Source organism: Tripterygium wilfordii, chromosome 3, assembly GCF_013401445.1.
Source record: "Tripterygium wilfordii isolate XIE 37 chromosome 3, ASM1340144v1, whole genome shotgun sequence".
In the NCBI taxonomy this organism is placed as follows: Eukaryota; Viridiplantae; Streptophyta; class Magnoliopsida; order Celastrales; family Celastraceae; genus Tripterygium; species Tripterygium wilfordii.
In genome coordinates, this window is record NC_052234.1 from 7,246,085 (window position 1) to 7,270,303 (window position 24,219).

General features: G+C 35.0%; 3 protein-coding genes and 1 pseudogene across 6 annotated transcripts; 2 read left to right on the forward strand and 2 right to left on the reverse strand.

Moving 5' to 3' along the window:
* Nucleotides 1–799: 799 nt before the first annotated feature.
* Nucleotides 800–3,830, reverse strand: LOC119987001 (annotated as a pseudogene).
* A 1,171-nt stretch (nt 3,831–5,001) lies between these two features.
* LOC119995569 lies at nt 5,002–5,566 on the forward strand. Its single transcript, XM_038842083.1, has 2 exons — nt 5,002–5,060; nt 5,104–5,566. The coding sequence occupies exons 1-2, from the start codon at nt 5,002–5,004 to the stop codon at nt 5,564–5,566; spliced, it is 522 nt and encodes a 173-aa protein (XP_038698011.1).
* Nucleotides 5,567–8,798: 3,232 nt separating this feature from the next.
* Nucleotides 8,799–14,137, forward strand: LOC119995182 (binding partner of ACD11 1-like). 2 transcript variants are annotated; one of them, XM_038841599.1, is made up of 6 exons: nt 8,799–8,939; nt 10,694–10,777; nt 11,460–11,563; nt 11,646–11,721; nt 12,830–12,913; nt 13,358–14,137. In XM_038841599.1, exons 1-6 carry the CDS (start codon nt 8,934–8,936, stop codon nt 13,964–13,966), a joined length of 963 nt encoding a protein of 320 aa, XP_038697527.1. In that variant the 5' UTR covers nt 8,799–8,933; the 3' UTR covers nt 13,967–14,137. The 2 variants fall into 2 exon arrangements, with proteins under 2 accessions (XP_038697527.1, XP_038697528.1); XM_038841600.1 differs by having other exon boundaries at nt 13,364–14,137.
* A 5,293-nt stretch (nt 14,138–19,430) lies between these two features.
* LOC119990192 (cyclin-SDS) lies at nt 19,431–24,011 on the reverse strand. 3 transcript variants are annotated; one of them, XM_038836064.1, is made up of 7 exons: nt 23,008–24,011; nt 22,694–22,861; nt 21,658–21,824; nt 20,629–20,781; nt 20,263–20,443; nt 19,889–19,933; nt 19,431–19,737 (listed from the first exon to the last, which is right to left on the reverse strand). In XM_038836064.1, the coding sequence occupies exons 1-7, from the start codon at nt 23,920–23,922 to the stop codon at nt 19,705–19,707; spliced, it is 1,662 nt and encodes a 553-aa protein (XP_038691992.1). In that variant the 5' UTR covers nt 23,923–24,011; the 3' UTR covers nt 19,431–19,704. The 3 variants fall into 3 exon arrangements, with proteins under 3 accessions (XP_038691992.1, XP_038691999.1, XP_038692008.1); XM_038836071.1 differs by having other exon boundaries at nt 20,629–20,757; nt 23,008–24,010; XM_038836080.1 differs by lacking the exon at nt 19,889–19,933.
* Between the last annotated feature and the right edge of the window lie 208 nt (nt 24,012–24,219).

Sequence of the window (24,219 nt, forward strand, 5' to 3'; positions counted from 1 at the left end):
TTTTTGCAAGAGATTCAATGTCTATTTTTTTTCGTTTTTAACCTTTGTATGCACACAAAGTACTTCCCTATAATTGTCATATGCAGTTGTAATTTCATTGGAGGGGTTTAGAGTTATCTTGGGTGCCCTCTAATATAAAGTAATAGATCTACAAAGATGATTATCAATCAAGAGATTAAACCTAATAAAAAACATGATATATCCATATCATTCTAATGATTTATTTTCATCAAAATGATATCTACCCTCAAAGTTTCGGGTTTAAAATGTTTGTTAAATTTCATATTTCATTAAAAACTTACATACCTTATTTTATTTCATTCTAACACATTGTATGCAATTTATAACATATATATGGACTGAGATATATGTACAACCTGGATGCTCATGCTCCCCATTCCCACCACCACGATCATGAACACTAGCTTATGCAATCTCATTGTCTTCTCTTCCAGAATTCTCAAAATTACCACCACCTAAATTGAGAAGTATTTAAAAAAGAAGAAACAAACACATTTTTTAGTTCATTATTCTCAAACCCATAAAGTTTGCATTATAAAACTAATAATGTAGTTAAACTTACATGTGGATGATCTGGCATGCATACCAATCATTTTCTCTTCACTCTCATCACCTGTCCATGAATCTCCATCAATTGCTCTATTATCAAGATTTTCTAACAACCTTCTATTTTGTGGAAGCACTTGATCCTCTTGGAATGGATCTTGTTGAATTAGAATCACTTACTCTGTTATCCATTCATCATTTGAGGGAATATCTTCAAAGTAAGAAATTTTAGTTTTATCCTTATTGCTCTTTGCTTCCCTTTCTTTCAATTTCAAATTATACATTACAAAAACCAAGTCATTCATCTTCTTTTGGTGTAAACGATTCCTTCGTTTTGAGTGTACCTGCATAAGTCTAGAAACTTTGTAAAGTTAACAACTTTGAAAACAATGAAATGCAACAAAATGTTTATAACAATAAAATCTACACTACCATTTCATATGCACTCCAATTACGCTCACACCCTGAAAAGCTACATGTCAAGCTTAGGATTCTAACAGCAAATCTTTTCAATTCAGGACATTCATCACCATAAGAATCCCACCAATCAACTGCATTGCAAGTAAAATATAAACAATAAGTTTCTTTTCTTATAGATTATGGTATAAATAAAGAAAATATAAATACTTACCAAGATCTTTTTTATCCCTTGATAATATGGCGGATTCAATACCAAATAGTCCCTTTGCATGCTTAAATGTATCCATTTGCAAATCTATTTTCACCCTCTCTGTAGCATTAGGTACCAATCTTTGAAGGCAATTATATAGTCCAATTTTAATGTTTGCGTCAGCTTTAAAAGTGAGATAATATTGAAATTGAGGATTCAAGTAATATGTAGCATCATGTAATGGTTGTGGAGTTGGATTCCCCACCTTAAGTCAATAACGCTCCAAACAGGTTCATAACTATATAAATGAAGCAAAATGCATAATTACAAATAAAATACATTCTTTATAAAGTACAAATGTATAGATTATAGTAAAGTAGTTACCTCTTTCGAACATCGTTGAAATTAGATCATATCTTTTCTTTTGCTTGCTCCATTTATCCATAAATAAATCCCATTGTTGGTTGATCTGAATCTACCATTCGAAGCACTTTTACAAGTGGATATGCAACCTTGAGACAAGTAATGATATTTTTCCAAAATTGATTTTCCAAGATTATTGCTTCCATTGCTTTCCTCTGTTTTGTTCCAGCAAACCTACTAGATCTTCATTTTTTAGAAGAAGACATGCTCGTCAAGGCACCTGTATGCTCATTAAGGCATCCTAATGTCAAGTATGCAATTATAAATCTTGTAGCTGTAGGCCTAATCAAATCTCTCCCTTTAGTGAACTCTTTCAACCAACTTATAACCATTGTTCTTCCATAAATAAATATCGTGATCTTTCGGCTTTTAGCAATGGTCACCCGATGCACCTCAATTTTCTTCTCCAAATCCTCCAACATTAAATCAATGCAATGAGCAGCACACGGTGTCCAATAAAGCCTCTTCCTTTTCTCCGTCAATTTCTCACCCGTCGCCTTATAGTTAGTGGCATTGTCAATTCCTACTTAGACAATATTTTCTTCCCCTACTTTTTCAATAACCTCATCTAGCATCTCAAATACTTTTTCAGCGGTCTTTGAAATATCTAAGTATTTACAGATGATAAGAACACAGTCTTTCAGGACTATTCACCAAGAAGTTGCATATTAACCTCCTCTTTCTATCGGTCCATCCATCTGACATTACTGTGCAACCAGTGTTTTTCCACTCCCTTTTGTACTCCTCAAGAATTTTCATAGTTCTTATAACCTCTACTTTTAGACACTTTTCCCGAATTTCATGATAACAAGGTGGTTTCAATCCAATTCCATGTCTCCCTAGCATCTTAAGCATTTTTGCACACTCTGGATTCTTCACACAATGAAAAGGAATAGCACTATTATAGAAGAATCGAGCAATTTGTTGGCAACATTCTTTCCTCAGATCTTTTTTGAATGCTTGATTAATGGTACTTTGTTTTGCAGATTTCTCAAAATACCCCTTGACAGTGCCTTTTCCTTTTTGTTTCTTTGACCTTGTACCTTCCTTTTCATCACCCAAATCATCTGTTATATCATGAAATGTCCTCTTCCTTCTTCGTGATACTTCAGCACTAGTTGTCACAAGATTGATAAATTTATGTTTAACTTCATCTGGTACTTGAAGACATGCCTCCACATTGGAATGATTCCCTACCAAATGATTCTTGAATCTAAACACACCACCAATATAGACATTTCCACAATACTTGCACTTTACTACTTTTGCATTATTCTCTACATCTATACCATGCTCCCATCCTACATATGTTATTTTCCCTGAAGCATTTTCTTCCACTATTTCTGGAACCAAAAGGAACACTGGCAGTGCTGCTCATAGTTATAAACTTATTATTCTGTAAAAAAAAAGTAAGAAGAGACATAGACACAAAGTATTTACCCTACACCAAAATTCCCTCTTAAACGTGATAACTGATAAGCATTTTAAGGATATTAGTAATAATGTAATATAAACATCTGATTCTATTTTTCAGGGATAAAATAACAAGTTGACAAACTAGTACCACTATACCACCACTGAACCATCTATAAAATCTTACTCATTGTCAATAAACTGGACAATAAAAGTATAAAACCTTTAATGGAAACAAACTTTTCTTTTCTTTCATTGATGTCCACAAACACTAGCAAATTTAAACAAACCTTTAATTTACTTAAATCGGATAAGTTAATATAGTTAAAAGAAAATAAGAAATTTTTGTGTTTTGTGTGCGATTGTGACAAACCCACAAACACCAGCAGGTCCAGCACCTGCACAACTACACTCTAGATTTAAAATTCCATTCATGCGTTGTTGCCCACGAAATAGAAATAAAAAATTCATAATTTCAAAACCATGAACAAGGTTGTGGAACTACGAACTATAAACCATAAACCATCAACACAAATCAACAATTAAAGAGAAACACTCACATAATTTTGCTGAAATCAAGCGTTGCTCTTACTCGTTGGGATGGAAGTAACTCAGCAGGGCTCCAGTACAGGATCATGAAAGAAATTGTTAGAGACTTCAGGTTGCTGGTCGCGATTCACTTGAGAATTGACCTAAGTTATAAAATTTGGGATGGATGGTGAGGGACCGAAGGTGTGGTCCATATGGATGTGGAGCGGCAGCAGCCAGCAAGACTCGAGGGAGAACAAGAGATCGACAAATCGATGTGTAAATTGCAATTGACCTGGGTTACAGACTTACAAGTTACTAAATTTAGACTTTTGTATATTGTAAATTTGTAATTACCTAATTGGATTTGGACCCATTTGCTCATAAGAAGGCCATAATCCATAAATCCATAATATAAGCCCATTTGCCCATTAGCTCATTGTTTATAGCTCATAAAGGAATAATAAGCCCACTTAGCCAATATCGGTAACATCGATAAAATAGTTAAGTGAAATCGAACGATTATGTCATATTCGCGAGTTTGTTATGGTTTGAATAGAATTCTTGACCTAAGATCGTACGATCTTATGATCAAAATCGGGATTTTGACAACCTTGGTTGTAACTCCCCTTGGAAGTTCCTTAGAACTATCATATGCAATTGTAACCTCATTGGAGGGGTTTAGACCCATCTTGGGTGCCCTCTAATATGAAATAATAGACCTACAAAGATGATTATCAATCAGGAGGTCAAACCAAGTAAAAACATGATATATCCATATCATTTACATGCCACTGGTCTAGTATTATATCGACTAAGGAGTTGTTATTGAAGAGCCTTCGATGGAGGGTAGATAATGGTGAAACTATTTGGGTGTGGCAGGACCAATGGCTAACTACTACTAACGATGGATCTATCACGACTCCAACAGGGGAAAGGAATCCAGAACTAAGGGTTAACTTCTTCATTGATTAATAGCTGAAATGGTGGAACAATGACCTTATAACCTTGTTTTTAACCCCCATTGACAGGGAAGTTATCCTTCAGATGCCCTTATATAGACTCAGGTATCCTGATTCTCCCATGTGGGCCGCTAATAAGCACAAGATATTTAGTGTTTGATCTTTCTACAGGCTAGCACGATCTCACTTCTTTCCTGACAATGAAGGTGTCCTCCAAACAAGGACCTCATATTCCTCGTCTCATCTCTTTATTGGCCTTTGGAAAAAGTTGTGGAAAATGATGGTGCCCTTAAAATCAAATTTTTTGCTTGGCGTCTATGCCACGATAACCTTCTTTCAAAAGACAACCTCCTACATAGGGGAATTACCATTGATCCCTCTTGTTTATTATGTAGGATGGAGCCGAATATGTACTCATCACTTCAAAAATTGTCCAAGTCTAACTATCATCTAGAAGCAATGGTCTCTTTCCAGGAAACTAAACTCACACCCTCATAGATGCATTCGGTCTTGGTTGTTCCATATGATGAGGATTTTGTCTATGGAGGCCATGGAAAGTTTGTTTGGGATTTTATATCACATTTGGCTAACAAGGAATAGGCTTCTTTCTGATGACACCCGCATCCCCTCAGACTTCATTGTGATGGCTTCTGCAAAGATGACTTCTGATTACAAAGTTGCAAGGGTTTTGAATACTATTGACATGACCCGGTTCATCGCAACTGCTAAATGGCAGCCTCCCGCTTGTGGGCGACTAAAAGTTAACGTAGATGGATCATGGAGGCTAGGGGAGGAGTTTGGTGAAGTTGATGCAATCATTAGAGACCATAGTGGCCAAGTTAAAGTGGCTGGCATGATGCGGGTTTCCTCTGTAGGAGGTCTTTCTCTAGTGGAACTTGTTGGTTTCAGCTTTGGCATTAGGATCGCACATGGAGCTGGTCTCTATAGATTTATTTTGGAAGGAGATGCCCTTGCGATAGTCCAAGACAATATCAGGATCAGAGTCTCCCTTTCATCCTATGATTTTATTTTAGATGATATTTGGGCTCAAATGGCCAACTAGAACTGTCAAACTCAATTTACTCTTAAAAATGACAGCAAAATGACCGATGCTTTGTCCTCTATTGGTGTTAACTGTGCAATTGAGTGTATTCTTCTGGGAGAGGTTCCGCCCTTTACCCGAGCTGTATATTTGTCTGAGAAATTGATGGTCTTGTAAAGAATGTTTAATCAATAAAATAATTGAGGGGTAATTTAGTCAATAAAATAATGTCTAAAGCTTTTTATACTTATTGAAATATAATTTAAAATCTAATGGACCTTATGGTAAAAGAAATGGATGGACCTATTGTAAAGAAAGTTTAAATTAAATTGAGGGACCTATTGTAAATGTTATGGAGAGCTAGTCAAATACAAACTAGAAATAAATACATGGACGATTCTAAAACATAACAATAACACTACCAAGCATAAACTAGAACAACTCTAGCTAACAGCACCACGAGATGGCATAAGATTACAACATCAACATCTTGCTCATTACCAATCTTATAATAACATCTAAATCAAGTTTTTGCATTTTGACGCCGTCGAAAGTTCGATCGACTCGATTAATTCATAACAAAGGCGAAAATAAATTGGAAGTGAGACGCCATTTGCACAAGACTTGCTTCTTAACATATTAAACTTTTCAAAATATTTCAGACATTAATTACTTCTTAACATTGTCCTTCTTTGGCCTATCACTTCTAAGAAAAAAAAGCTATAATGTACAAACAAGAAGAAATTACAATACCACAAATTCTTCTCTTTTTTTTCCCCCAATTTTCGGAAAATACAAACTTTTATAATTACTTCTTAACATTGTCCTTCTTTGGCCTATCACTTCTAAGAAAAAAAAGGTATAATCTACAAACAAGAAGAAATTATAATAGCACAAATTCTTCTCTTTTTTTCCCCCAATTTTTGGAAAATACAAATTTTTATAAAAGTATGTTCAAAATGTGAAATTGTATAAAAAAATTTATTTGAAAAGAGCTGTCAAACAAATCCATCGTTAAAATATATTATTGTGATTTAGTTTCCTAATTTTTGTTGATTTTAATTCTTAAAGATGTAGTCATTGATTCTCTCGGGAGTCCACAATTACCACGGGCAAACATATAGGAGGGCGTCTTTTCTATGCTATTACTAGTTGTACTTTCTCTGCTATTCTGTCAAAGTCTGACTAAGGAAGAGTTACGAGACGTAAAACAAAAAAATATAGCTTTGACTTTGGCTTGATTCTACTGTAAAATAAAAAAAAATTATAAAAAAAAATTTATATTCTCATGTGGTCGGATTTAATCAATGAGAAATAAAATAATTTAAAATATACAATTGTGAAATTATTATCAATTATGTGTTTTTGAAAAAGATATTATAAATATTTAATTAACAATAAGTGAGGATGCTTATTAAAAAAAGTGAATATTCTCATTTCTCAATCCTTAAAGAAGATTCCTCTCTTTTTGGGAGGGAAGGAGAATTTCTCCTTTGGAGAATTTAGCTTTTCTTGAAATTCTATGACTCATTTAGTTCATGGATTTGGATATGGAAATAGAAATAGGATGTCATGAAAGTTATTTTCTAGAATCTTCATTCCTAGGCAATGTTTGAATCATACTATTATACTATTTTCCTGATATCATTGATTTCCTTGACCATATTTGGTTAGAGTAAAAATTATAATTATTTCACATTGTATGATATTTAAATTAAAAAATAACTGTTTAATTTGAATATTCAAAATAAAAACTGTACAAAAAAATAAAAATATTTGTTTTTATTTTTATTTTTATGTGATAATATTTAATCAATGAGAAATGAAATAATATAGAAATGACATACTTAAAATATATAATTGTGGATATTGTCAAAATTATGTGTTTTTAAAAATGACATTATAGGTATTTAATTAAAAATGAGTGATTATTCCAAGGATTCCTCTCTTTTTGGAAGGAAAAGAGAATCTCTCATTTGGGAGGAATCCAATTTTTCTTGAAATTCTTGATTTTAAGGATTCGAAGAATTATTGGCAAAAGAAAAATTCTTATTCTTGAAAGGTTGGATTGCATGAACCAAACAACACCCTAGATTCTAAGGATTCCACCAACGAAACATATGAATCATTAGCAAAAGAAAAACTCTTATTCTTGGAAAGCTAGATTCTATGAATCAAATGACACCTAAGAACTATTAGACCATTCACAATAGATATTCTAAACAAAACTCTAAATTTACAGACATTTTTCCCAGATTTAGAGTTTCTTTAACATTATCACCACTCAGAGCAGATACTCTAAATCATTTAAATATTCATTTATACCATCAATTTTTATTATTTAACCTCAATTCCTTTTACATTTAAATCAATTGACATATTAATAAATCATAAATCAATTGAAATTTATATGTTCCAAAAATTAAATATGAATTATCAATTAACTTATTCAATATTTAATATATGGTTGTCTAATATTTAAGTTTGTTAATGTTATTTATGCCCGGCCCATTATAAACCGAATTTGCATAATCAAATTTACAAATTGTTTCATATCGTAATTGATCAAACACAACCCACTATCATCTCTCTCGGATTTATATTGACAAATTTGGAATCCATAATTGATAAAACCCAACCCAAGACCACGTTATACACATGCACATAGTACCAGTTCGCAAGTTCAGAAAATGATAGAAAACGAAAAGAAAAAAAAGAAGATATTTTAATTAAAATATAAGATCCAGTATTGAACAGTGATCAACCGTTTCACTATTCGTATATGTAGTTTTACAGTATTTCATTCAGTATCTGTTGGAGCATGGTTTCTTGTCAAAAACTGTAAATGGTCATCTAAATTCGTAGTATATATCAATTTACAATAACTGCTGGAGGTGGCCTTAGATGTCAAAGATAATGACGATTACCATGCAATTAACCAATGAATCAATTCCGTGTTTATGAAAATGCATGACTACCATGCAATTAGCCAATCAATCAGACCAACCCAAGGGGCCATCTATCCACTGGTGAGTTCTTAAATCATTATTTTTGATCCTATATAATATACCTAAATGAAAATTACAAGAAAAAAAGTCGTTAGCAGTTAGCACCTTAATGGCTGTCAGGCGAAAATAATAATAATTAGCGTATGGTCTTGGGTCTGGGTCGGGTCGCGGGTCAAGAAAACCTTGATGGGGCACGCCACGTGAGTCTCGGATGGAATTATGGAAATCAATATAGTGCCACTATTAGCGCGCGAACTTCCAACGCAACCCATTTCACCTTCCAGTACTGTTGTTTCTCTCTCTTTCTAAATCTGAATCTTTTGGCATTTTGGCTTGCCGCTCGTTCATCAAATTTGGAATTTTTACGCGATCTTGAAGTAATGTCGGTTAGTATTTACGTAATTTTGTTGAATTAGCATTTAGCAGTTAGGTTGTGGTGATGAGTTTAGGTTAATTATTATATGGCAAATGATTTAGGTTCTTGAAAAAAAAAAATTATAAATGCATTTCATTGATTTCGCTTCATTGATTTGAGAGCATGTTTGATGCAAACAGTGTAGATGCAGATGATCTCACGTTTGATTGATTTCCTTCCAATTTCTGTGACAACTTCTTCTTGGAATATATGTGGAGTGAGGGATATGAATGTCAAGGTTGATTAAATTAGTAAGTAATTTGTGGTTACCAAGTTCAGTCTATCGGATCAATGGTAAAAAAGTAAACAACTTCCATGTACAAGACTCTCACATTGGACGGGATTGAAACATGCAAGATGTACGCAATCCTTACCCCACATAATATATGGAAAGACTGTTTTCAGAAATTGAACTTTTGACTTGTAGAGGCCACATGTTGAGTTAAATAGTAAAGACTCACCCTCCCTAGTAGTTTAAGCTTTTAGGATGAGTAGTGTTTCACCCAGTCTGCCTAATTGCAATTCTGTATTATTTAAACCATTATTCTAACAAGAATTCAAGCTTCTGGGATGAGTTCTATAATCGATTAGGAAAGGTGAATCTTTATCATGTAAACTATTATGCTTAACAAAGATTCACCCGTCCTAATAGTTTAAGCTTTTAGTTTAAGAGGTATAAGCTATTAGGAAAGGAAAATCTTTATCATGTAAACTATTACGCTTAACAAAGATTAACCCTTCCTAACAGCGTAAGCTTTTAGGATGAGTGGGTGTTTCACACAGTTGGGCTTAGGACTCTCGGGTAATTAACTACTTCATCGCATTTGGAGCCTTGAATTTAAACTGGAACTCTGGTACCTAATTCCTACTTTTTTCTCTTCCTTGTTCAGACTTCAGAAGGCGGCCTTTTCAATTTGTGGCCTAGCCATATATATATATGAAGGGTCTTCAAGTCTCTTATGACAGGAAATTTCTATTAATTGGTGTCAAGTAGAAAATACTGAAAGCAAAAAACTGATATGTAGAAGGTGGAATGTCATGAATTCATGATTTTAACGTTGTCAATTGCCATTAGTGTAGTTTCATTGTGCATTGTTTGTAGAGCTGCATTCAGAAAATGATCAGGTATCTTATCAGCCATGTGGTATTAGTTGACAGTGGCCTAGGCATTAACCTGCTATTCGTCTCTATTCTGCTACCATGGGAACCTATTGCTCGAAGCCTTGAACTGCTTGGAGCTTCACGCGACAATTAGTGCAGGTGGAGACCAGGAAAAGTTTTAGGCTGGAAGACACTAGTCTTTTTGTTTATGATTTATGAACATCCCTTTAAGAAGTTAGGGATGTGTGAAAATTTCCAAAAATGTTCTGTCTTCACTGCCTGCTCATGTATGGAAATAAAATATGAATTATAGACTATTTCCAAATTGGTTGTTGAACAGAACTTCCGTCTGGTATTACATTTTTGATTGACGTATTTGAGCATATACTGTTTAGCATCATTTTAGTTGCTTGAATTAAGATGCTTCTCCATCATATCGTCTTAAGCAAAGATTGCTGATTCTCCTTTTTTCTTCCCACGAATACTTGATTTAATGTTTTCTCTATCCTGTCAGTGCTATTACAGCATATTTATTTGCAAATATATCCAGTTATTTTTTGTGTGAGAGTTAGTTGATATGTTAACATTTAGGTTGACTTGAGGGCCATTTGTTTATGTTTGCAGGATCCAGTGAACCACATTGATCAGAGTAATGAAGCTCTTCCCCAGTCAACTGCTACACCGAACTGGACAATCCATGTTTCAGATGTGAGAAAACAAACTTGTTAAAAATAGTTTTGTTGGTTTTACTGACAATAAAAATGCTTTTCTGTCGTCTCCTAAAGGCAACCTTCTGCCATTGCACCTTTTTTCATTTTTCCTTTTTTTTTTTTCTGATGACTAAAGAAATTATTGAAGATGAGAAAAGGCAAGTACAGAGTTCACTTAGGCAACAATACAAGTTTCACTAAAACAAGATGATGAGTGTAATGAAAGAAATTTTTTTACTTCAGTGCAGTAATGCGGATAAATTAAATGTCCTCTTTCTTTTTTTTTTTGCCTTCTCTTGGAGGGTGTGGAGAAGACCGAAATAGCTTCTTTTGTACCATCAATATTTTTTCCTTCGGACTAACAAAACAATCAATCATATACTCCTATAACATTTTGAAATCACAGCATTAAAGCAGTGATTTATTTTATCTTAATATAAACTTGTTGAAGAAGATGATCACCTCAGGAAAAGATATTAAGAAAAGAAAAAAAAAATATGTAAGAGCACAGGTAGAAATTCATGTCTTACAGCCTTTTCAATTGCCCATTTAGAGTTTTTCACTGTTATTCTGAATGTTACGAATTTTACGTAATGTAAAGTATATTTTAAGAGTATGCTCCTAATGCAATTTTCCTTGGTGACAATATATGCTCTAATATGTTCATTCACTCATTGCAGATAATAACAGTAAAGGTTAGCAATCTTTCATTAGCTGCTTCTGAGATGGATATCAGAGATTTACTTTCGATATCTGGTGATATTCACTATATTGAAATGAGAAAGTAAGAGCTCTGGTTTATTTGCTTTTTAATTTAATTAGGAAGAAGTTCCCAGAAGTCAGAAGTCTTAGTAGTACTTTTTCAGGGAAAGTGAAACCAGTCAGCTTGCCTACGTTACCTTCAGGGATTCACGAGGGGCAGATACAGCAATTCTTCTTTCAGTATGTTCATGTTATATAATGGTTGATCTGTTTCATTTCCTGTCAAAAAGTTTAGAGTTGGTAGTTTTTCAATTTCGAAGTTATTTATGCTCAAATATCAGGCGCTGCTGAAGCTTCATGGATAAAATCTTTGAGAACACAGTGAATTCATCTATATTAATTTAAATACTTCATCATGACGAATATGATGAAGAAAACTGCTTACATAGTAAAATATGCAAATGTCAAGGGGTTATGGTATCAAGCATGTGCATACGAATTGAGTAATGCTTCAGTCATTTGCCTTTTGCTACACAGACATAGGGAAAGCGCAGCAATCCTTATGCTGCCTGTAAGATATTTCCTATGGCAGTAGTAGGGTGCAGTACAAGTAGTAGTAAACCTTTTGCTTTGGGAAATGGGCCTTAGGTAGTCTGGTACATATAAGAGTAGCTTTGCTTTTGCATTAAGGGCTCCTCAAAGCCTCATCTGAACAGGAATTGGTTCAATAGGTCAGGTTTAGAAGCATTCATGCCCCTGATTTCTTTGTCTGAATAATGTCTTTGTCTGATTCTCATGGACGTAAGAAGCACTTTTTTGGCATACAGTAATGTCAAGGCAGCTCTAAATAGGAATTGGTAATGGTATCGTTAGATTTATCCTTGCTAGATGAGTAATCATTAGATGTATTGAAATAAAACGATAGCATTATGTTTCATCCTATTTTTTCAATTACTCATACTATATTCCCTTTTATCACAAATAAACTTACCATATATCTCGTAGAGTTTTAAATTCTGAAAATTTTTTGACAAAGAAACTTACCGTATAGGCAATTAGGCATATACTGGAAAGAGTTAAAAAAGGTTTGAAAGGCCTCAAAGGATGGTCTATGAGGGTTGATGGGTGCGAAAATCCAAGATTTGCCCTTGCTTATTGCAAATATATGTATGCATTCCTTTTTATTTGGATAAATTTATGCATGCATTGCTTGTATTTTATATTTATCATATTCTATTTCCTTGTTTACTCCATGTGTTTGTGGACATTCCATCTATTCGGTGTTCATGTCTTAGTGATCATGAAGGGCATTGAGAATATTGATTAACTTATTTATTTGTTTATTCAGGGAGCCACCGTAGGTGATCATTTGCTTACTATTACACTTGCTGGGGATTACCAGCTGCCTCCCGAAGCAATTACTTCAAATTTGGTAATTTTGAGCTTTATGACACTGCATCCTCTGTCCAATGGTAACATATACTTATTGCAATGTTAGACATGCTCATGTCAAGGTGCATTGCAGATAGTATGTGTGTCAATTTGCCACAAATAATTTCAGATTTAGAGGATGTAAGCCGATATGCGGCATTCTAAACCAAAGATGATATGAAACTAGATGTTTTAACTTCCATCAAAAACTAGATTAGATGTTCTCATCATTCATTAAAAAGTTTGAAGTTGAACTTTTCACAGGGTTTACATTTTTGAAAAAGCCTTTTTCTTTAAGTTTCAAGTGAAGAAAGTGGACCACTGGATAGGGTTGGATGGTCGGATACTCTTTCTTTAGGTGCTCTTTACAATTCTAGCATCGAAAATATAATGGGAAAATGTTTCTTAATGTTTTTGTTTTCTTCGTTTCATTTCCTCCTTGAAGGACCAGAAGCAACCTGAAACTGGTTCTGCCATTAGGAAAGCTGAAGATGTGGTTAGTACCATGATTGCCAAGGGCTTCGTTTTGGGTAAAGATGCCATCAACAATGCAAAAAACTTTGATGAACATCATCACTTGACATATAATGCCTTTGCCACGGTTGCTTCCATTGACCGTAAGATGGGTCTGAGCGAAAAGCTAAGCATTGGGACAGCCATTTTCAATGAAAAGGTAAGAGAGGTGGATGAGCGATTCCAAGTGTCTGAAAAGACCAAATCAGCCCTTGCGGTTGCTGAGCAAAAGGCAAGCAGTACAGGATCTGCTATTATGAACAATCGTTATGTATTAACAGGAGCTTCAAGGGTTTCAAGTGTATTTAAAGCCGTCACAAACACAGCTGCATTTAGTAGAGTCGCAAAGGCAGCTGAGGAAGTGAGTGCAATGACACGAGAGAAAGTTGGAAAGGCAGAGGAAGATAAAAAGGAGATTCTTTACATAGAAAGGAAACAGGTTGTTAATGACTTTGCTGGTATCCATTTAGATGAGCGTCCAGCGGAGCAGCCTCCAATGGTTACTGTTGATTCATCTGAAAGTAAGCTTGGAAATATATGATAGTTATGGGATAATATCACTTTGGATTGTTTTTATTTAAGTTGTCCATTTTTTCATTCAAACTTGGAGTTGGTATTGGGAGCAGTGACGAAAATTGATCTCAAATAAACTATGATGAATATGTTTTTCTTGGGCATTTTATTTGATATGGGAATTGTTTATTTTGCTCTAAATATCATCAATAGTTGGTACTTTAGCTCCAACTCTTCTAAAAATTTGTCTTCTTCATGTGGTGGCTGAAGTGGGGGTCATATTATTGGTCTATTGCCAAAGCAATAGTTCCATGGAAATGAATATTATTTCTTTGGTGGATACATGCATAGCTGCCATTTTTCATAACTAGCAACCCAATGAGCTATAGTTTTATGAAAATGCTATATGTTCATAGATATTTTATCCATAATCATACATAACTGAGGTGACATGTCCCATAAATTATTCAAGCGGCGGGAATATTCTCACCCACAATTTTATTTATTTGACCCCCTACTCTCCTACTCTATGAAATGACTATCTTTGTTTGTCCTTTTTGTGTGAAATTCAAAAAGAATCCAGTACTAGACATGTCTTTTCTCGATTTTTTGGCATTTAGATGAGCATTGAATATTTTGACACTGCCTGACTGTTTGATGTGCTTTTCAAGATTGGTTATGATTTATTCAAACATTTTTTAAAGCATGCATTATCATATGAAGTTTAAGATTTTTATCTCTTATGACGTGAGTTTATGCAAAAATGTCCTAATTTTTTTTTGAATTTCAAACAAAAAAAATGATAGTCCCTAAAACGTCCCCCCTCTCTTATTGATGTGACAAAATAAGAGAGAGGGGTACGTTTTAGGGATCATTTCTTTTTGTCCTTTTTTGTTTGAAATTAAAAAAAAATGAATTTTTTTTATCTTTTTAATTTCAATAATAAAATGGTTATTGATGTTACAAAATAAGAGATGGAGGGACGTTTTTGTCTTAATTTCTAAAAAATATATGATTCATGTGATGGCTTAGATATTCAATGTAATTTCCCATCACTCTTACAATTATGTAAATTATAATACAATGGTTTCAGAAGGGAATATAGAACATCTACATTGAATGTATGCTGCAAGTTGTTCCGTATACGGTGTAACCCATACAACTGCGCAATCATACCTGTATCTAAACCATTAAATCATAATGTGAGACATCGGGTAACCCTCTGTCAAGGCAATCTGGACAAAGTGATTATTATTAACGAACCCAATAGTGATAGCAACATGTTCATGCGGCGGTGGAGGCATTGATCGCAGTGGCAAAAATGTCAAGCACTGTTCAGAACTAAGGAGATGTAATATGACATTGTACCTTAAAGCAATCAAGTAACCCATGTTTGGTATTGTCATCTAGTTCTGAAGTGGTGATGGTCTATCGGATTCCCAGAAATTCAGTGAGTTGTAAATGGAACATGTTTGATCATAACCACCAATTAGATCAACATACTCTACCCAAAATTTCCTCAACTCCTCAATTAAGTTTTGTCGGATGTTGATCCATGCATCCTCGCCAAAACCAAGTAACCCAATAATAGCATGAAAGCCACAATTTCCATCAGCTTCTAACTTATCAATGCAAGCAAGTGGTAAAAGACGATCTTCATTGGTATATATTGCAAGCTTGTGTGCACATGGCAGTTCATTACTCGTACGAAGTTTACATCTGCAAGAGTAGATGTCTTCTCCAACAACTTTAGACCATTCAAATTCCAACCAAATCAGATTCAACGCATCCACTGAGACAAAACCCGTAATTCTCAAAATTGGCCTGTTTTGAATCGATATTGGATAATATTTTTGTTTTTCTTCAAAGTAGCTTTTATTGTTGTGAACTGACCTATTAAGGCACTACTAGCTAGTTGTCATTTGTTTATGGTATACTATTCAAATGCCATATGGTTGCCATCTTTTAATGTTAAATCACCCAAGTTGGACTAGCTATCTAGCTATCTAGCCTGCTCATAGACACTGTCACTACTGCTATCTTTTTTGTTTTTCACTATGAACGATAATACACAACCTTTTAGGTTTTATTTAGAATAATAATAAGTACAGTACGGCACGTGAAGTGCAACCATGGTCTTACATGGTCTTATTTGGAAGAATAATAAGTACTTTTATTCTAAGAGAAGATAAAAAAAAAAAAAAAACTGGAAATGGGTTTCCCGTTTTTCTCTCCTAATCTAATTCTTTTTTCTTTTACAATTTTTCAGAAACGCTATGTTTGACAAAACATAAACTAATTACACTATTAGTCATGGACAATGTAATAAGCAAATGGACTTCACAATGACAAAATTTTATAATTGTTCATCTTCAAATAGAGCATTGTAAAAATTAAATATCAAAGAACTTTCACAATATAACAACACTGGAAACATCATTTGTGTATTACACTACATATGAATAATGTAATAACCAAAATATCTCATAATATTGCATTCTCATTCATTTTTTTCAATCTATTTCGGAATAAAAATCCTAATACAAACGATAATTACTAGGCAACAACATGTTGTTAATTGTAAAGTGGATGGTGAGAAGTACTTTAGATGCAAATTCTCTAATCACGATTTTCGTTTCAATTACTGGATAGTTGGACGACAGGCCAATCATGCCTGTCTTTTGTCGGCTCCTCACATTTGCTACTTTGTCTCTATTTTCCTAATTAATTATTACTTTTTACGCATTTAGGCGTACATCTTTATGTATTTAGGCATTGTCTATTCAATAATTTAAATCAATTGTATACACATTTAACATAACATCATTTGAAATTTTGTGTCAATTATTCACCAAAAAAGTGAAAAATTCTCCATGGAAAAATTAATGTTTTCAGCAATAATTGTTGTTGTCATTCAAACATGCATTATGTGGAACTAAGTGTCCATGGTTCCAAATCATCCAATGTCACCCATTATGATACAATGACATAGGTATAGATATGATTGTGCGACATATTGGACATTTAGTTATCATCATAATTTCTTATGATGAATTTTTTATTACATAATTCACTGCACTTGCAATTAATGTAATTTTGAATTTTAATTATCAAAAGTATATTTATGTTTACTAATAATTCATTTCAACATATATACACTTAGACACCACGTGCAAATCATAGATAGGTATGTTTTTTTTTGAAAACCACACACATAGCAATAAGACACAGACACCAACACAGCACCCCGAAGGGCAAAAACCTGTGTTAGTAACTGAGCTTATCAACTACATATATGGGACATACACCACCGATGTGGGACATTCTGTGGTAGACACAGTGTCAACACACATCATGCAAAAAACACACACAGCTTTTTTCCCTTGAACTTATGAAAAAGGTGGTCAATTGAGCCCCTCAGCTTTTTTCCCAGCCAAAAATCAGCCCCTCAACTTCCAACAATGGGTCACGTTTACCCTTCTAGCAATATTCCGTTAAAACTATCTTATGTGGAATCTTTTATCTGACATGTATTTCATTTGTTAAAAATGAAAAATATGTGTAATTATTGACATGGAAAGTAATAAAACAAAATTAAAAACAATGATAAAATTCATATAAGTTAGAGTTCAACGCAGTCTTGCAACCCTTTTTTCAACATCGTGAGAAAGTATTAGGTCATAAACACGCGAATCAGTGTAAAGGCCTAGATTCAACACTGAGTAAGGTATGATTCCTTTAGGGTTTAGTGTAATCACATTGATTTTGGGGTTTGATTTGGATGTTGTTTTTGGGGGTTCATTTTGAGGTTTTGATATGGGTTTCTGTTTCGATTTGGGTTTCCGATTTTGGGTACGAATTCAATCTAGGGTTTCTGTATCGATTTAGGTTTACAACGAATTGGGTTTACACGTTAGGTATTCGATTTAGGGTTTCTGTTTATGATTTATACGTTGAGCCCCTTTGTAAATGCCTAAAGTGTCGGATCACACGTGTCATCATATGATTGGCACATTCCACGTGTATGCCACGTGGAATATCATTGAAATTTTTAAGAATACACATCATTACTTAACAACCAAGTCATGACAGTTTTAACAGAATATTGCTGGAAAGGTAAACATGACCTATTGTTGGAAGTTTAGGGGTTGATTTGGCTCCAAAAAAAACTGAAAGGCTCAATAGACCCTTTTTCGTAAGTTCAAGGGCTTCCCTGATACTTACCATACTTTAAACGTAAATGAATTATTAAAGTAAATGTAAATGTCGGAACAGAAATCAAGATTGTTTATTAAAAGGGAAAATTGGTGACAAGTCCATCTCTTAAAAGTGTTATTCCAACAAGTACACTCTTAAAAGTTTTATTTCATAAAGTTTAAAATACTATTCCATAAAGAACAATAAGTTAAAATATATTATTTTATTATCTAAAATACCCTCATCTTAATCCTTAAACATGGCACAAGCCATGATTCATCTTTGACCTCCATCGGAATCTTCGCCCTCGCCCCCATAGCTTATTCGACAATTCTATGGCATTTTCAATGATTTTTCATCCCCATTTTTTTTGTATTCGAACTAGATCTACTCATACTCACCATGAGGCTTGTAAATCTTGTTGTTCTCCTTCAATCTGCAATATGTCATCACATCATTATTTTCGACATTTTCTGTGATGACTTTCGTGATTTTTTGGTTCTGATGTGAGATATGCAGACTGTAGGTGATATGTTATCTGTTTTGATTAATTTGATATCCGTCATAATGTTATATGTCTTACTAAATGTTATTTGTCTTGTTAAAATATTATTTATCCTTAATGAAATGTTATTTGTTTGAAGTTCCAAAACAACCAAAATTGATAACATATCAGAACAGATCTAAAACAGATATAATATTTACATATTTAGATTTTATTTTAGAAGAATATTTACAGATAAAAAACATATATAATATTAACAGATACAAAATAGATATAATATCATATACGAAACAGATATAATATCTGTAGATTCAAATATGATTTCAGATGAAAAAAAATAGTTCGAAAAAGCAATAAAACCTCAAAGGTGATGCGCCTAAGTCCGTGGAGTTGATTGGTTGTGTTGATGGTCATCGGAGTTGGCCGTATTGGTCGGATCTAGCTATTTTCCAAAGGTGGCTGTGATTAGAGTATGTACCCATTAAAATAGGCTTTTGGTATATGATTAGAGTAATGTACCCATTAAAATAGGTTTTTGGTTAAATTAGTGGAAATTATGGGCTACACGGTTGGACATGCTCTAAGTTTAATTGTTCATATATATACACTCGTTTAAAGACCATATTGACATTGACATTCATGGATCACTTCGAATATTCGACAATCAATTCCATTTATTGAAATGCAAACCTTGTCAATGCAGGTCTGAATCTAAAGCAAGACACGCCATTTTACGATATAACTAGGCATCTGAAAGAAAATATTTGAAAGAAACTTCTAACTGCTTGAATGGTCCTGTAATTGATTGTATAGTAGCAAAAATCAATCTGATTACATCGATCCAATATTCTAGATACTGGAAAAGTATTCAAAAGATTTCCTTAGTGACAGTAGTATTATGTCTTCAAGTTGAAAAGATTGCTATGTCATCAAGTTGGGAAAAGAATCATGTCTGTGTTACCTGGTACAAGTTTAATTTTACTAGGATCTCCTTCTATGCTTCAACTGTGTTGTGATGAGTGACACGAAAATATCTGATTTGGTGCTCCTTTGCTGCTAGTATGCTAGCATACATATTGAACCAGCCACTCCAGGCTCTGTTAAAGGTAGAAGGTGAACTTCAAAAATACATAAACAATGCTAATCATGAAGCAGATCAAAGGTTTTAAAGGTGCCTTTCCCTTCCGTTGGGAAGCAGCTGCTTGAACATTTGAAAATTGATTTTATAATGTGGTTTGTGTTCTATACCTTCATGCAGTCAGGTAAATCGTTATCTTTTGTTCTAAGATGAATCTGCAAATTAATTAGATTATCTCATCAGAATTAAAACCGCATATGGTTGCATCCATAAATAGTATTAAATATGAAGGCATTACAGGGATTTTTTACTCAAAGAGGATCAGGTTAAAAATAATGATCACTAAAGATGATAACTTCACTTTTCAAGGATAAATTTTCAACCGGAGAAACTTGACTGGGTATTGAAAAATTGAAATGCTTTCTCAAACACAATCCATCAGCAAGGACTTCTCAGCTGATCAATAACTACCAAAAAGGCTCTATTCCAAGTAGCTTGAAGCAACAAAGAACAAGTTAAATAGGGGTGGATAAATATTGTGTACCTCAATGACTCTTTCGCTGGATGCATCATGGTTGCTTTCTAAGGAAGCAAGAATGGTAAGCGCAGCTGCAATTGTGGAAGGCCAGTAGTTTAGCTGCTCATGGTCTGGAAGTGCAAGAACTGCCAGATACTTTGCCCTCTTCTCCACCTCTGCATCAGCTCTAGCAGCTTTCAGATAGAACCTAAGATATGTTTTCATCACCCGATTGGGTGCAGGAATTAATAATTGAATTGAAGATTGTACGAAATTACTTCAAGTATAACAGCCTTTTGGATTAGAAGAGGACTGAATAAAAAGTCGGTTATGTCCAATTTGAGTCTTGCATCTAACATGTACTGAAAATATAAGAAGAGGAGCATGTTTTACCAGAGGAAGTTATAAATGGTAGGCAAGAAACACTGGAAGCTGAGGACCTCCTGCACAAGCCACTCCATTGCAACAACTTCAGATCTACTGTATACAGTCCTTTCTATATAGAAATTCTTTTGCCGAACACTGCACATGGCAGGATTTCCGTCACTGTAATTTCAATCCATCTAGATAAATATATTATTTTTGAAAGCAATTGAGTTACAAATAGCTTATTAAGATTCAAACAGCTTATTTGGTTAAGCCTGCGCTCACTAACTAGAGAGTAAGGAGAGAGGGAATTGTTGCCACAAGATAAAAAATTTTGGAAAGGAGACAGCGGCATTTTACAGGCGAATAATGACTCAGTGGTAGAATTGTAGGGGTGCATACATTCTAAATTCTATTCTTTGTGGCAGCCTACGTACGTCCATTTCTTTCAAGCTTGACCCCGCCCAGCCATGTAACAGGATCGCAAGTGTCTTGATAAATCACGAAGGCAAAAGCACCTCAATCACTCTGATATTTTAGAACTGCAAATGAAAAACAGATACCATTCTTTTGTATTGCCATATTATTGATTAAGTTGGTGTAAAATAATCGGTTAGGACTTAGGAGTTCAATTAATTGACTTTTTGTTCAAATAAACCCCTTTGGGATTTCAATTTGCCAGATTGATCTGAGCAATGAACTGTAGACTTTGCTATATAATGACAACTGACAGGCATTAATAAGGAACGTGCACTGTGGTATATAATAAAGGAATGTTCATTAAAAGTGGTCCAGAAGAAGGTAGAGACTAAGATACAGATCAATAATATAAACAGAATCAAGAACGGAGAAGAAACTAAGTGAGTACATCAAAATTAAATGCCCAGGCAATAAAAAATGGGATTTACAAAGCCAAAAACTAGGAGAATGCAAACCATATTAGTTGAGAATAACTTTCCATTGCTCATAATTCTCACTGTTGTAATCAGTCATTGGAATCTGTCATATGAGTTTAATAACACTAGTACGGATGATAATAAGAAGATCGATTAGTACCTGTTGTGGGGTTGATTCTCCTCAATTCTGGCGGCCAGTGTTAGACAAGCTATTCCAACTACCTGAAGGCTCCTCTTGTTTCTGAAAAACCCTTTACTTAGGAACCGGTCAAGTAGGCTAACTCCAAGGAACATCGTCTCCGGCTGATACTCCTTCGCTGTAGATTGCTGCTTAATCCAAAAACATATGCAAATTAGCCAAGGATAATATTAAATATCACACAAGCAAATGCACAATGTTGTAAGATGTTAAGAGCCCAAATGGTATGCACGCTTGGAAGGTCCGAAAGAGTTGCATCATATGCCATGTAGAACCGGGTTGTTGCATCGGCACCAAAACCGTAATAAATGCCAGGTCAAATTACTAATCACCGTGACTATAGAGTTTACCCTTTAACCCAGTTATCAAATACTCGCCTTCTTATTGGTGCAAACCAACTTTTCCGGGTTTTCCCCTCATTACAGTAAACTCGTGAGCTAGTTGACTTGCAGATCAAGATTCAAGCATAACCAATTCTAGATGCCATTGGGGATATGGTGCTATGCTCTCCGATTTTTTTGTTTCTGTTAGGAAGGAAATGCTCGGCTCTAACTCGCTATTCGCTATGAAAAACCTCACGCGACTACCAAATTCGTCGAATAGTTGAGTTGGGGAAAATTAGAGTAGAAACAAAACCCTAAAAATAAAGAAATTGTTGGCCAATTGAGGCGAAGCAAAGCGAGTTCCACTAAAGGAGAGGAACACATCCACATTCGAGAACAGCTATGCCTGGTTGGACCATGGCACCAGATGAACATGAATTACATCTGATCTAACAGTTTACGTGTCACAACCGTCCTGACGTGTGAAGCAATGATTGGTCAGCAGAATGCTGGTCCGAACACGTCAATGAAGAGGAAGTTTGACCACAGTAACTATTTAGTTTTGAAAAATGAACCACCATGCGTACATTCGTCATCCTCTTCTTCTCAACTCAAAACGTGTGCATCATTTGTCACATAGCAACTTGAAAAGAAACGTGGCAGGCAAGGCTAACCTCAACGATCCAATGGATCATCTGTGCCCGTTGCTGTAGGATGAGATCCCCGTATTCCGTCGAGGAGCGGTACTCGTCAGTGTAGTCGTGTAAAAACACCTGCCTTCTCTCTCTTCCCCATAAAAATTTGTAGCTCTCTTCGTCTCCCTCGTCTTCGAACTTTCCGTACTACCAGAACACATTAAACAAGTCAAAATAACTGAATCAGTAACATATAAAATCGTTAATGGATTATGCATACAGGTCTGTTTGGTTGCCTAGAAACAGCAAGAAAATGACAAAGAAGTTTGAATAGAAAATATAAAAAAACTTACCGTGGATTGATCAAGAGGAGCGGTTGATTTTTTGGTGTCCAGAGGAGTGATTGATCGCGTGAATTGTTTACTGTACTCAATGAAGAGATTGTAAGTAATCGAAGGAGCTGAATCGCTGACAGAAAATTCGCTACCGGAGTCGAGGAAAATTGAGGGACTGTAATCGGAGAAATCGAAATCTGAATTTTCCGGGAAAACATCTGATTGAAGCTCGGAAAACACCGATACGTAGCTCGAAGTACTTTTGGAGCTGTATTCTTGCGATAAAAGCTCCGCACAGGCAAGGTCATATTCCGATCCGTAGCTCTGTGGCCTCCGCTCCACCGTTTTGTGGCTCGAGGAATCATTGTCTTTCTTAATCTCCGACAATGTATCTCTAAAGGCGCCAGAAACTTGCAAGACACAGGAAATCTCTGATTGCGTAACAGCATTTGAACGTTCGCTTACTTCAGTGCTCTTCAAATTTCCATTTCTGGCCTCAAACTTCGAACTATGCTCTCCAAAAACTGCACAGTTAACTTCACAATTGGACTCCACAACAGACGATTCACTCAATTCCACTTCAGCTCCTCTCCTCTCAATCTCCTTATTCTTCAGATACGATCTCGTGATTCTCCGGAACGGTGCATATTCAACCTTCTCATTTCCTCTGATTTCTTTTAACTTTTGGCCTGAAACCGAGTTCGAATCGCACGAAACTTCGCCGCCAAAGTACGAGCAGGAAGTGGAATCCACCGAAATGACGGAGAAGCATTTTATCTTGCTAGAATCAATGGCATTCAAGGAAGAGCGCAGAACCGGAGAGAAACGAGAGCGAACTCTGCGAGGAAGCTTGGATCGTTGCTTCCTCTTGACGTACGGTACAGGTTCTATTTTGCGTTTCGTCCTACTGGATCTAGCCTTCGTTGTCTCCATGTTTAAACTAAAGTAGCAGAGTCTTGAAGTTTGGATCCTGTTTCGAGGAAAGAGAGATGGGGAGTGTTTCTTAGACTACAGAACGGAGAGTGTTCACGCGAACCGTTATGGACGTTGGGGTTGAAAATCCGGAGTGCGAGTTGTGACGTGGGTTGTTATGTGGTGTGTGCGGTCGCAGCTTATTACAGTATACTGCGCACGCGCCACGTCTGTAATGGGGAAACAGTCCACTCCGTATTATTTTGATCTGACGGTGGAAGAGGAATGTCTATTTTCATCATGACCGGCAGATGGGCC

What these genes read in the sequence shown, in the direction of transcription:
- LOC119995569 (XM_038842083.1), top strand. Translation starts at nt 5,002, where the DNA reads ATGCATTCGGTCTTGGTTGTTCCATATGATGAGGATTTTGTCTATGGA. An exon ending in GTCTATGGAGGCCATGGAAA is followed by an intron (nt 5,061 to 5,103) that starts GTTTGTTTGGGA and finishes AACAAGGAATAG; the next exon opens with GCTTCTTTCTGATGACACCC.
- LOC119995182 (XM_038841599.1), top strand. An exon ending in GGACAATCCATGTTTCAGAT is followed by an intron (nt 10,778 to 11,459) that starts GTGAGAAAACAA and finishes CACTCATTGCAG; the next exon opens with ATAATAACAGTAAAGGTTAG. An exon ending in ATACAGCAATTCTTCTTTCA is followed by an intron (nt 11,722 to 12,829) that starts GTATGTTCATGT and finishes TTGTTTATTCAG; the next exon opens with GGAGCCACCGTAGGTGATCA.
- LOC119990192 (XM_038836064.1), bottom strand. Translation starts at nt 23,922, where the DNA reads ATGGAGACAACGAAGGCTAGATCCAGTAGGACGAAACGCAAAATAGAA. An exon ending in CTCCTCTTGATCAATCCACG is followed by an intron (nt 22,862 to 23,007) that starts GTAAGTTTTTTT and finishes GTGTTCTGGTAG; the next exon opens with TACGGAAAGTTCGAAGACGA. An exon ending in GAGAATCAACCCCACAACAG is followed by an intron (nt 20,782 to 21,657) that starts GTACTAATCGAT and finishes TTGAAATTACAG; the next exon opens with TGACGGAAATCCTGCCATGT.